Source organism: Argentina silus (genome assembly GCF_951799395.1).
Source record: "Argentina silus genome assembly, chromosome: 22".
Classification (NCBI taxonomy): Eukaryota; Metazoa; Chordata; class Actinopteri; order Argentiniformes; family Argentinidae; genus Argentina; species Argentina silus.
The window spans coordinates 2,470,699-2,484,503 of record NC_139676.1 but is presented as its reverse complement, the minus strand read 5'-3'; the positions used below and the strand labels follow the sequence as shown (position 1 = coordinate 2,484,503).

Sequence of the window (13,805 nt, the reverse complement as noted above, 5' to 3'; positions counted from 1 at the left end):
CCCAAGTGAAAAAATGAGCTTTTCTTTAATATATGATCACTCCTTTCTGACCCAGAACTGGTATAAAATGTAATGATGAATGAATCTATTCTGTATTCCTCTGCCAGAGTCGTCCCTACAGCAGACCAGCGACCAGCAGACCAGCGACCAGCAGACCAGCAGACCAGCAGACCAGCGACCAGCAGACCAGCGACCGGCGACCAGCTGAACAATCAACTTGAGGCCAACTCATTGTTATCACACACATTTTAATCCACTTCTTAATCACAAGATTAATGCTCCAGATACACCATCTCTTCTGACATTTGACCTGTTCATCTGTTCCCATCGCAACATTTATAATGTTTCAAATGTCAACATTGTTACACACATTAACAATATAATGCTAAAAGAGCAATTATTCAAATGTGACATGACACAATTAATTAATGACACATTCAATTAAACATGATCAGTGGAAAGGGAAGTGTAGGAGGACATTAGCTTGTTCTGTGAAAGGATGACATCATAGACACTATTAACCAATCATAGCTCTCTCAGGTCACGTCCAGTGTTAAGGCTACAGTCGGTTGACGGAACAGCATACATAACCTCAGTTATATAACCAAAACATTACTTTTTCCTTCCACATTTGTTTGACAAGACATTTAATCCCTGCTCCTGACCGGGCGATCCTATGGCTACAACCTCTGTCAAGTGTGCTTGGATGCAGTCTGTCCTCTAGGGCTGACTAGGGTCCTCCAGGGCTGACTAGGGTCCTCCAGGGCTGACTAGGGTCCTTTAAGGCTGACTAGGGTCCTCCAGGGCTGACTAGGGTCCTCTAGGGCTGACTAGGGTCCTCCAGGGCTGACTAGGGTCCTCCAGGGCTGACTAGGGTCCTTTAGGGCTGACTAGGGTCCTCCAGGGCTGACTAGGGTCCTCCAGGGCTGACTAGGGTCCTTTAGGGCTGACTAGGGTCCTCTAGGGCTGACTAGGGTCCTCTAGGGCTGACTAGGGTCCTCCAGGGCTGACTAGGGTCCTCTAGGGCTGACTGGGGGCTGACTAGTCTGACTGGGGTCCTGGCTGACTAGGGTCCTTTAGGGCTGACTAGGGTCCTCCAGGGCTGACTAGGGTCCTCTAGGGCTGACTAGGGTCCTCTAGGGCTGACTAGGGTCCTCCAGGGCTGACTAGGGTCCTCTAGGGCTGACTGGGGTCTGACTAGTCTGACTGGGGTCCTGGCTGACTGGGGTCCTCTAGGTCTGACTGGGGTCCTCCAGGTCTGACTGGGGTCCTCCAGGGCTGACTGGGGTCCTCCAGGGCTGACTGGGGTCTGACTAGTCTGACTAGTCTGACTGGGGTCCTCTAGGGCTGACTGGGGTCCTCCAGGTCTGACTGGGGTCCTCCAGGTCTGACTGGGGTCCTCCAGGGCTGACTACTGCGGACATGGCTAATGACACACAGAACACACTGGTCTTCCTGAGTTTACCTAGCTAGGCCTTTGCAATGCATTGTGTGTGCGTGCATGTGCGTGCGTGTGTGTGTGTGCCCATGTGTAGTCATCTAAACTAGCTTTAGGCGAGACCTAAATCTAGTTTGTTTCACATTCCTGAATATCGAGTGAATTCCGAGATGAATTCCATCTGGTTCCTCGTTGGATCCTAACACCCATGTAAACCTCACAGTGGTCTCTGGTCCTTAAACTGCTGTGAAGTCGACTTCAATTCAACCACAACAACATGTGGTTCAGCTCAGCGAACCCGGCGCCCGTGGTTGAAATGGGTGGAACATCCAAACAATGTCTCATAAACAAATACCAACAAACAACCGCGTCAATAAAAGCATGTGAAGCGCCGCCTCCGGCCCAGGGGTTCCATACGCTGTAGGAACGGTGAGGAGGGGAACGGTGAGGAGGGGTTCCATACGCTGTAGGAACGGTGAGGAGGGGAACGGTGAGGAGGGGAACGGTGAGGAGGGGTTCCATACGCTGTAGGAACGGTGAGGAGGGGTTCCATATGCTGTAGGAACGGTGAGGAGGGGTTCCATATGCTGTAGGAACGGTGAGGAGGGGTTCCATATGCTGTAGGAACGGTGAGGAGGGGTTCCATATGCTGTAGGAACGGTGAGGAGGGGAACGGTGAGGAGGGGAACGGTGAGGAGGGGTTCCATATGCTGTAGGAACGGTGAGGAGGGGTTCCATACGCTGTAGGAACGGTGAGGAGGGAAACGGTGAGGAGGGAAACGGTGAGGAGGGGAACGTTGAGGAGGGGAACGGTGAGGAGGGGAACGGTGAGGAGGGGAACGGTGAGGAGGGAAACGGTGAGGAGGGGAACGTTGAGGAGGGAAACGGTGAGGAGGGGAACGGTGAGGAGGGAAACGGTGAGGAGGGAAACGGTGAGGAGGGGAACGTTGAGGAGGGGAACGGTGAGGAGGGGAACGTTGAGGAGGGAAACGGTGAGGAGGGAAACGCCGTCAGCAGCTTCAGAAAACTGAACCCTGTGTGAACCACAGACCATAATACCATGAAAATACCATTTCACATGGACCCTGAAGACACCCTTCATTGGTGCCGACACTGGAAATACATATTCCATAACTCCCCATCATCACATCTTCTAAAAGGTAGAAACACTACTATATTATACAGAGAGAAATAGATACATAGAGATATTATTCAATATGTTTTTTGCATTATTATGTGATTTCTCTGCTTGAATAGATCATTTGCAGAGGAAGTACGCAGACTTTTTTACATGACATTAAAAAACGCTGAAAACATTATGAAACGCTTACAAACTAAAAACAAGTACAAACAACCAGAAAAGACCTAACAGCTAATAATCTCCTTCAGGTCTGAGGCACGAAGATCACTGAGTGGCACTAAGAGGCTAGAGGCTAGGGGAGTAGAGGCTAGAGGCTAGGGGAGTAGAGGCTAGAGGAGTAGAGGCTAGAGGCTAGAGGAGTAGAGGCTAGAGGAGTAGAGGCGAGAGGAGTAGAGGCTAGAGGAGTAGAGGCTAGAGGAGTAGAGGCTAGAGGCTAGGGGAGTAGAGGTTAGAGGCTAGAGGAGTAGAGGCTAGAGGAGTAGAGGCGAGAGGAGTAGAGGCTAGAGGAGTAGAGGCTAGAGGAGTAGAGGCTAGAGGAGTAGAGGCTAGAGGCTAGGGGAGTAGAGGTTAGAGGCTAGGGGAGTAGAGGTTAGAGGCTAGAGGAGTAGAGGCTAGAGGCTAGGGGAGTAGAGGCTAGAGGCTAGAGGAGTAGAGGCTAGAGGCTAGGGGAGTAGAGGTTAGAGGAGTAGAGGCTAGAGGGTTAGGACTAGGGTCTAGGGGGTAGGGGCTAGGGGGTAGGAGCTAGGGGGTAGAGGCTAGGGAACGGTTTGGGACTGGCCCCTTGTCGCATGTTTCTGTGTTCACTCCTCCTTCTCTTCACTCCTGCGTCCCCTGAAGGCGTCCATGAAGTTGAAGGCGCCCATGTAGGATCCCAGGACCACACCCACCTTACTGGGAATAATACTGCAGGGAGACACACACAACAACAACAACAACAACAACAACAGGCAGTTAGTTACACAACAAGAGAGAGAGAGAGAGAGAGAGACAGAGAGAGAGAGAGAGACTGAGAGAGAGAGACAGAGAGACACAGAGAGAGAGACAGAGAGAGAGACAGAGAGAGACAGAGAGAGAGAGAGAGACAGAGAGAGAGACAGAGAGAGACAGAGAGAGACAGAGAGAGAGACAGAGAGAGAGAGAGAGACAGAGAGAGACAGAGAGAGAGACAGAGAGAGAGAGAGACAGAGAGAGACAGAGAGAGAGAGAGAGAGACAGAGAGAGAGACAGAGAGACAGACAGAGAGACAGAGAGACAGAGAGAGAGAGAGACAGGGAGAGACAGAGAGAGAGAGAGAGACAGAGAGAGAGACAGAGAGAGAGACAGAGAGAGAGAGACAGAGAGAGAGAGAGACAGAGAGAGAGACAGAGAGACAGAGAGAGAGAGACAGAGAGAGAGAGACAGAGAGAGAGACAGAGAGAGACAGAGAGACAGAGAGAGAGACAGAGAGAGACAGAGAGAGAGACAGAGAGACAGAGAGACAGAGAGAGAGACAGAGAGAGACAGAGAGAGACAGAGAGACAGAGAGAGAGACAGAGACAGAGAGACAGAGAGAGAGAGAGACAGAGAGAGACAGAGAGAGAGACAGAGAGACAGAGAGAGAGAGAGACAGAGAGAGACAGAGAGAGAGACAGAGAGACAGAGAGAGAGAGACAGAGAGACAGAGAATGTAGGACATGTTGATCTCTGGTTGAATAACCATTTGACAATTATCCCATCAGTGCCTCCGTAGCACCTTAGACAAACCAGAACTGTCTCAATCAAACCTCCCTGCCTTTGTTCATCTTTTACCACGGTAATTACAGGAACAATAGCCCCTTCTGAAAGACAGTTAATGTGTTCCACCGTCTCCCGGTAACAAACGGCTGATTAAAACTAACGACAAAGGACCTCATCACGTCAGCCTCCCCCTCGAGAGGAGACGGTGTTCAGGACAGAGGGAGACGTCTCGGACCTGAACCGAGCTGTCAGGTGTCAGGTGGTTACAGGACGGAGCGTCTGCAGCCTCGGACCCCAGACAGGAACCACGAAAGAGCCTCTGGCACCTGGAGACAGGATGTGGAGGTGGTGACCCTAGATTACACTTCCTGTGAACTAAACCAGACCAAGTTTGGAAGTCTCCTCTCCTCCACATGCTGGAACATTTCCATAACACACACACACACACACACACACACACACACACACACACCTCCAGGTGCTGCTTTCTCCGCTGGGTCTTTGGCGCGGACAGTAATTGGCCCGGCTGCATAAGTAAGGACCTGCTGAGTGTGTGTCCACTCAGACCCTCAGACGCCGCGGCACAAAGCAGGGCGTGGAGTGTGTGTGTGAGGTGGTCCTGGCTTGTGTCGGGGGCTCAGAGACACGTGTGTGTGTGTGTGTGTGTGTGTGTGTGTGTGTGTGTGTGTGAGTGTGTGTGTGTGTGTGGCAGAGGAGGCCGGCTGGTTGGAACGCGTGGAGCGTCATGAGGAACGCCATCAAACACCACGTTCTGGACCAGCGGCGTTTCCTCCCATCCCATCCCATTCCACGTGTTCCAACCAGCCCGTCCTCCGATTTCTACCTCCACCAGCCTTCCCCTCTACAGTAGCCAAAGAAGGAGCCTCCAGAGACAAATTACAGATGAGCTGCTGTGACAGCATCGCCAACGCAGCGCCAACGCATCGCTCTGGGAGCCGTGAGGGGGCGGGAACAAGAGGAGAGAGAGGAACAAGTAGATAAAGGAGAGAGAGAGAGAGATACAGAGAGAGAGACAGAGACAGAGAGACAGAGAGAGACAGAGAGAGAGAGAGAGAGAGAGACAGAGAGAGAGAGAGAGAGACAGAGAGAGACAGAGAGAGAGACAGAGAGAGAGAGAGAGGGAGAGATGCAGGATTTCTCGCCTCCTACGCCTTCAACCGCTGATCAGACCTGACAGCTCAGCCCAGCTGGGACCGACGGGTCACAACTTCCCATCCAGATCAGAATGATCCACATTCTCCAGGACCAGACCTGAAGTAGACGATGTAATGAAACGCTTGGGGCAGAGCAGCTCTTCAACGTCAATCTTCTTTTTTTTTTTTTTAAAGATAATAAAAACAATAATAAAAATATTATTATTATTATTATTATTATACAGCCCCCCCCCGTAATGATGTTCCCTCAAGATACAATAACCTTCTGAACTAACTCCTCTAACTTACTGAACCACAACAAACACTTCATTACAGAGCCTTACATTCTGTATCTCCCCCACATCAACATGAACAGACCTGACAGGCAGGTTGCAGTGTACCCTGGGGGATGTAGTCTCATCACAGTGAGACCTTCTAGATGTATAACCCACAGGACAGACAGGTACCAGCCAAGAGAACAAGGCCACATTAAAACCTCCCACCATTGAAGCAGCTTGAGGGAGATGCTACATGTTTGTGAGGAGTACGTCTCTGTGTCCCCTGAGCCGTGGGTTTCTACTGCAGGGGAGGCTGGGGGGTAGAAATCGGAAGACGGGCTCATTGTAATGCATTCCGTTCCATGAAGTACAATGAGGCTGTCCTCAGATTTCTACCTCCACCAGCCTCCCCCTGCTCTACTGTATGACTGGGTTAGTTACAGTACCGACCTAGAACTCCCCAACCCCCCCCCCCCCATCTACTACCATAGTGTCTATAGAAAGGCTATGCCCCCTTTCAAAATGGTGGTCCTCTGTGGCTCAGTTGGTAGAGCACGGCGCTAACAACGCTTAGGTTGTGGGTTTGATTCCCGCTGGGACCATATATACTGAAATGTAGGCACTCACTGCAATGTAAGTCACTTTGGATAAAGGCGTCAGCTAAATGGCATTTATATATAGATGACAGTTATTTATGTTCTCATTCATATCAACCAAGACGTCCTGGTCTCTGTACCACCGTTCTGCCGGAGGTGTAGAGGAGGCGGTTAGGAATCACACTCTGGTGATCAGGTAGCCCTGCCGGCCTTAACCACCCAGATACCTCCAGGACGTCCTCTTGGTATAACGGTTTATGTCTGTGGAGTCCATGAGAGACGTCCCTGGTTTGAACCCTGCTGGTCTAATCTCCCCGTCTCCCACAGACGGTTGGATGCACTGACTGGGTCATACAGACATGAGCATCTGCTGAATTACTGTCAAATATGTATACAAAAAGACATCTTTCAGTCTAATGAAAAAACATACAAAACCTTTATTTAAATTAAGCATTCACATTTCAAAAGGGAAGCCACTTGAGTACGCTTGAGGACAGGACAGGACGGGAGAGGACAGGACAGGACAGGACAGGACAGGACGGGACAGGAGAGGACAGGACAGGACGGGAGAGGACAGGACAGGACAGGACAGGACAGGATGGGACAGGACAGGACAGGACAGGATGGGACAGGAGAGGACAGGAGAGGACAGGACAGGACTGGAATTCAACCATCAGCCATATTAAAACCATCTCTTTTACAACAGCATTGAGCGACACATTAAAACAACTTGAGCAACGTATCATTTCAAATGGAGTGTGTGTTGTGTTGTGTGTTATGCCAGTGTGTGTGTGTGTGTGTTGTGTTATGCAAGTGTGTGTGTGTGTGTTATGCAAGTGTGTGTGTGTGTGTGTGTTGTGTGTTATGCCAGTGTGTGTGTGTGTGTGCTGTGTGTTGTGTGTTATGCAAGGGTGTGTGTGTGTGTGTTGTGCAAGTGTGTGTGTGTGGGCTCATTGCAGCTTCAGCTGTATGGTGTCACAGCTCTCTAGTTCGGTGAAGCCTCCCATGTACTTTACCAGGAGGCAGGTGTTCTTCCACTTCAGGGTACTGGGAGGGGGAGGAGGAGGGGGGTCAGAGGTCAACTACAGCATAACGCCACACACCACGGCCCATCACCAGATGAGTGGTTCTAATCTAGCCAGGCTGCCAGACGTGTGTGCGTTCATCCATGGTCAAATTACCAACGCTTTGTTTCTTGGCAACCCGGTTGAAAAAGCTGTACTGATGAAACCAGTGGGTCTGGTTTGACTACGTCTGTCAGCAAGGCTGGGGTTGCTTTCACTAAAACACCGACGCTGCTCCTCCAACCAGCAGCACCCGCTCCTCCCTCACGCTCCCTGCATGGACACACGGGTTTCATTCCATTCCTCATTCCATTCCATACGTTACAATGAGCCCGTCCTCCCATTTCTACCTCCCCCAGCCTCCCCTGGTGTTCTACCTCCCCCAGCCTCCCCTGGTGTTCTACCTCCCCCAGCCTCCCCTGGTGTTCTACCTCCCCCAGCCTCCCCTGGTGTTCTACCTCCCCCAGTGTTCTACCTCCCCCAGCCTCCCCTGGTGTTCTACCTCCCCCAGCCTCCCCTGCTGTTCTACCTCCCCCAGCCTCCCCTGGTGTTCTACCTCCCCCAGCCTCCCCTGGTGTTCTACCTCCACCAGCCTCCCCTGGTGTTCTACCTCCCCCAGCCTCCCCTGCTGTTCTACCTCCCCCAGCCTCCCCTGGTGTTCTACCTCCACCAGCCTCCCCTGGTGTTCTACCTCCACCAGCCTCCCCTGGTGTTCTACCTCCCCCAGCCTCCCCTGGTGTTCTACCTCCCCCAGCCTCCCCTAGTGTTCTACCTCCACCAGCCTCCCCTGGTGTTCTACCTCCCCCAGCCTCCCCTGCTGGACTCTTCTATTGTCACCATGTGAGAGAAAGGAACTTCTCCCCAACCTCCCTCTTTCGTTACTATAGTAACCCTGAAGACTTCACCATCCTGTCCAGGCCTCCACAGAGCTGACCTATGACCTCCTGAACAACCGTCTGCTCAGGACTGTGTTTAGGATGGAAGGAAGATTAAAAGGTGCTATTCATGACCTGGGGGTCACTAGGGGTGGATGCCCAGGTTCAAAGGTCATCCCCAGGAATACAACAGCAGATTCCCAGGCTGCCCTGCTGACCTCCTGACCTCTCTGGCCGTCTCCCCATTGGCCTGTGGCCCCAGCCGGACACCATTTGGTGGCTTTCTCTACCCCCTAGCATCTACCCCCTAGCATCTACCCCCTAGCATCTACCCCACTAGCATCTACCCCCTAGCATCTACCCCACTAGCATCTACCCCACTAGCATCTACCCCACTAGCATCTACCCCCTAGCATCTACCGCACTAGCATCTACCGCACTAGCATCTACCCCCTAGCATCTACCCCACTAGCATCTACCCCCTAGCATCTACCGCACTAGCATCTACCCCCTAGCATCTACCCCACTAGCATCTACCCCACTAGCATCTACCCCACTAGCATCTACCCCCTAGCATCTACCCCCTAGCATCTACCGCACTAGCATCTACCCCACTAGCATCTACCCCCTAGCATCTACCCCACTAGCATCTACCCCCTAGCATCTACCGCACTAGCATCTACCCCACTAGCATCTACCCCCTAGCATCTACCCCACTAGCATCTACCCCCTAGTCCCTAGCATCTACCCTAGAGGGCTAGGGGACTAGGGGGCTAGAGGGCTAGAGGACTAGAGGACTAGAGAGCTAGGGGACTAGGGGGCTAAGGGACTAGGGGGCTAGGGGGCTAGAGGGCTGTTAAAGTGAAGGTGGAAGATGGTGTAGATGATACGTACTTCTTGAGGCCCATGAGCAGGTACATAGTCTTGGGCATGAGGAGGTAGACCTGGTCCGTCAGGATGGCGTCTATGATCTTCTTGGCCACGTAGACGGGCTCCAGGATGGGCAGCAGGCGGGGCCACCTGCAGGGGGAGGAGTCACACAGTCAGAGGGGGAGGAGTCAAGGACTGGTCTCTGAGACGGACGTATCCATGGCTACCACACTACTTGAGCTCTAGTAGGTTCAGCGCAGGCCTATATGGTCCATAGTGTTCTATGTTTGATAATGATGTACCCTAAGGCTAGGGTTAGCTAGCCTAGTGTAATGATGAACCTCAGCTAGCCTGGCGTGAGAGCGAGGGTCCTAGAACGCCCCTTCAGAGGCTTCATTTAACCCTTCAGAGGCTTCATTTAACCCTTCAGAGGCTTCATTTAACCCTTCAGAGGCTTCATTTCACCCTTCAGAGGCTTCATTTCACCCTTCAGAGGCTTCATTTCACCCTTCTATACAGAGTGACTTACAGTAAGTCTAAGGTCAGTCAATCAATTCTTCATCAGTCATCCCAGCTAACTTCCTATAAGGGTTAGGGTTAGGGTCATCAGTCTAGCATCCATCCATCCATCCACCCACCCTCCCATCCACCCACCCACCCACACTCCCTCCTCCCTCCATCCATCCTCCCTCCATCCATCCACCCTCCCATCCACCCACCCTCCCTCCCATCCATCCATCCATCCACCCACCCTCCCTCCACCCACCCTCCCTCCCATCCACCCTCCACCCTCCCTCTTCCCATCCACCCTCCCTCCTCCCTCCCATCCATCCACCCTCCCATCCACCCTCGACCCTCCCTCCTCCCTCCCATCCATCCACCCTCGACCCTCCCTCCTGCCTCCCATCCATCCATCCACCCACCCTCCCTCCACCCACACTCCCATCCACCCACCCTCCCTCCCTCCCTCCCATCCATCTACCCTCCCTCCCTCTGGGCTCAGTTTGACAGGAGAGACAAAGGACATCAGACACCCAACACCTCCACAACACCGCCTTTAGGTTCTCAGGGTCTGTGTGTGTGTGTGTGTGTGTGTGCACAAACACAGTTGTACCTTAGCTCCCATAATTCTAATTCTCAAGTCCTGCAACACACACACACACACACACACACACACACACACACACACACACACAGCCTGTCTCTGCTGAGTCAGGTCTCCTGGTCTATTTCACGCATCACAAAACACATCACAATCTAAACCGTCTGTTTATTCAGTTTCATTCCATCTGTATCCAACAATCATCTATAAAAACAGAATTAAAGCTGGCTTCCAACGAGGTTACCAAAGCATCAGCGGGGCTAAGATGACCTCAAACCCCAGCAAGAATAAACATACGGCTAAGTAGTGATACGACTCTGAGCTGCAAGAAAAAACACCTGCATGATGTTGTAAAGGACATGGTGGTGGAATCACCACATTACTGCTCTTCCCTGGCTCCCCGCCTCCTCCGTCAGGCCTCTGCAGCTCATCCAGAACACTGCTGCCCATCTGGTGTTCAATCTCCCCAAATTCTCCCATGTCACCCCCCTCCTTCGCACCCTTCACTGGCTCCTGGTAGCAGCTCACATCAGATTCAAGACCCTGGTGCTCGCCTACCGGGCGGCAAAGGGAACAGCCCCTCCCTACTTGCAAGCAATGGTCAGCCCCCAAACCCCGGCCCGATCACTCCGCTCTTCCACCTCGGCTGGCCGCCTGGCACCGCCACCTCTACGTGGATGCAGCAGCCGCACCACTCGGTCACGGCTTTTCACTGTCCTGGCGCCCCGCTGGTGGGAGGAGCTTCCCACTGCTGTTAGGACTGCAGAGTCACTACCGATCTTCCACTGTAGATTGAAAACCTCCATCTCTTCAGACTACATCTTAACTGTCCTTCCTAAAGACCTCTTCATCACTACTACCCCCCTGTACAGTTTCTCTAATGTAATTTTTTTTTTAAATGTCTTCCCTCTTCTGGCATTACAACTGCCTATGGCTCCTGGTGAGCATTGATTACTGTCTTATGATGACTGATGGACAGATGATTCACTTACTTAAACTAATGTAATGCCATAAACGTAAAGCAGCTCTCCCCAATACAGCTCACAACCTCCTGCTCTAGCCACAGCCCCAGAGAGACTTACCTCCCCTGGGAGGAGATGCTAACCTTAGACAGGGTTGCATATTCCTATATTCTGTTATGACAGCTTATGAAACAGACGTCAAAGTAGGTAGGTGGGGCAGGTAGGGTAGGTAGGTGGGGCAGGTAGGTGGGGTAGGTGGGTGGGGTAGGTGGGTGGGGTAGGGTAGGTAGGTGGGGCAGGTAGGGTAGGTAGGTGGGGTAGGTGGGTGGGGTAGGTGGGGCAGGTAGGTGGGGCAGGTGGGGTTTCATCTCAACTGGGTTCCACTCACTTGGTTTTGCAGCCGTCGAACATCCCGGTGTTGATGAAGTAAGGACAGACGATGGTGGTCTTCACCCCGTCCTTCCCCACGGCCAGCAGCTCCAACGCCACAGACTCAGCAAAGCCGATGGCGGCAAACTTACTGGCACAGTAGTCTAGGAGACGGAGAGGGGAGACGTCAACATCAAAGTATGTATATTAATAATACATGTATGATATCTTCTTTAACCTTTATTGTACGATACCGGGGAGGCTGGTGAAGGTAGAAATCGGAGGACGGGCTCGTTGTAATTGCACGTGTTTGATACCATTCCTCAATCCGTTCCATGCGTTACAATGAGCCCGTCCTCCGATTTCCACCTCCACCAGCCGCCCCTGGTGTTCTACCTCCCCCAGCCTCCCCTGGTGTTCTACCTCCCCCAGCCTCCCCTGACTGGTCCGACAGTATGAGACCAGCAGAGCTAGTAACCGTCGCCTGGTGAAACCAGAGAGCAGTATGTCTGTACCTGCCAGGCCGTTGACTCCTATCAGACCAGCAGAGCTTGCCACGCTGACCAGGTGACCGTGGTTGTTGGCTGTCATCGCTGGCAGGAAGGCTTTGTACGTCTGACAGGAAACAGGAAACAGATCAAGGAGAACTTTGAAGCGGAATAAAATGCTTAGAAATGGAGACAGACCTTTAAAAAACCACAACATTCACATGTTGAAGCTCAAAGTCAACTAGTAACGCCCAGACAGGAAGTGGGAACTGACCCAAAAGTGAGCCATGGTGTTGACCTCCATGGTCTTCTCTATCAGGCTGTCGGGGGCGTCCATGAACTTGGCGCCGGTGACGATCCCAGCGTTGTTGATCAGGATGCTGACGTCCCCCACCTCTCTCTTCACCTGGAAGGGGGGGGGGGGGGGAGAGAAAAGCTTTAGGCCTCTTCAATAGCCAGCTAATGGCAGCTCTGCCCTCAGAGCACTCAGCGGGCTTCATTTCCATGGCAGTTATTGTGGATTTGAATCCATGACTACAAGCTGGTAGCTGTTGCATCAGGACTGCTCCTTGTGGCTCGCCCTCCGCCTCCTGTGATCAGTGTTTACATCAGGTGAGGTAGTACAGCCCTTTAGGGAACGGACACATCAGGCTCCAAATATTTCCCAGTGTAAAGGTTTGTGCCCCAAACAAATACAAATAAAAAAGGATGAAGGATTTTAACATCTGTTTGAGTCCTCTGCTCATCCCTGGTACATCTGGAAGGAGGACAGGGTCCTCCTGCTGAGGCTCCCCATGTAGAGGAGCTGAAAACAGCTTTCACAGAAGATAAACACAAAGTCAGTGGTGATGCAGGTAGTACACACACACACACACCTACATGAGGGCATCAAACAGTCAGACTGTGTACATCAACACAGCTCCACAACACCTGCATGACAACAGACTGTTTATCTACTGGTGAACCTGTTTCAGAGTTAAAGCTGGATTCCGTCCACAGATTTCCTTCCTGTGGCTGCAGGCGGCCTGCCTCGTCTGCAACAATCAACGTTTCCACCCCGGCTACGCCCTCTCATTACCCAGTCTCCCTCTGCCCCCCGAGGCTGCGGCACACGGTGTCACCTACCTGCCATTGGCTGGCCTCCAACAGCCTCACACAGCCTCCAACAGCCTCACACAGCCTCTAACAGACTCATCTCTACTTCTCTCTCAGTCTCTCTGCCCCCAAGCACTGTGAATTATTATCTACCTTCAGTTGGCTTAGCTCTCGCACACTCTCACACTCACACTCACACTCACACACACACACACACACACACACACACACACACACACACACACACTCTTTCTCTCTCTCTGCCTCAAGGTCATAGTATCAAGTGACAGGTGGCTCTGATTGACAGCTCTCGACACAGAGAGAAAAGGGAGGGGGGGGAGGAGGGGGAGGGGGCAGGAACCAGTGAATTTGAATAGTGTTTCTACGGCTGCACCTGTATTTTACTGGCAGCCACCTCCGGCCTGGTGAACAGAAACCTACTACAACAGGAGAATCCATATCCTGTTATTATTATTATTATTATTATTATTATTATTAGACAACTCACATTACTGGATGTCAAAGGATGTCTGGGGTTTGGGGGGGGGGGGGGGTAATCAGAGAATCAGTTTTCTGAAGATTCGTGTTTGTTCAGGAGCTCGCCTGCCTTAGCATTTCAGATGGATTCTATGTATGACAAATAAACTTTGATTTGAT

The 13,805-nt window shown here is 52.0% G+C and overlaps 1 protein-coding gene across 3 annotated transcripts in view; it reads right to left on the bottom strand.

Annotated features, from left to right (window-relative positions):
- Window positions 1–231: 231 nt before the first annotated feature.
- Window positions 232–13,805, bottom strand: part of sdr16c5a (short chain dehydrogenase/reductase family 16C, member 5a) — a 14,786-nt gene continuing 1,212 nt past the window's right edge. For 2 of the 3 annotated variants that reach the window (XM_083693711.1, XM_083693710.1), the window contains exons 3-7: window positions 12,328–12,459; window positions 12,081–12,180; window positions 11,585–11,729; window positions 9,157–9,282; window positions 232–3,482 (exon numbers count right to left, since the gene is read on the bottom strand). In XM_083693711.1, coding sequence (XP_083549837.1) covers window positions 3,380–3,482; window positions 9,157–9,282; window positions 11,585–11,729; window positions 12,081–12,180; window positions 12,328–12,459 — 606 coding nt within the window. In that variant the 3' untranslated portion in view covers window positions 232–3,379. Of the gene's footprint in view, window positions 3,483–6,740; window positions 7,371–9,156; window positions 9,283–11,584; window positions 11,730–12,080; window positions 12,181–12,327; window positions 12,460–13,805 lie in introns of those variants that run through there. The other variant, XM_083693712.1, reaches the window with a different exon arrangement.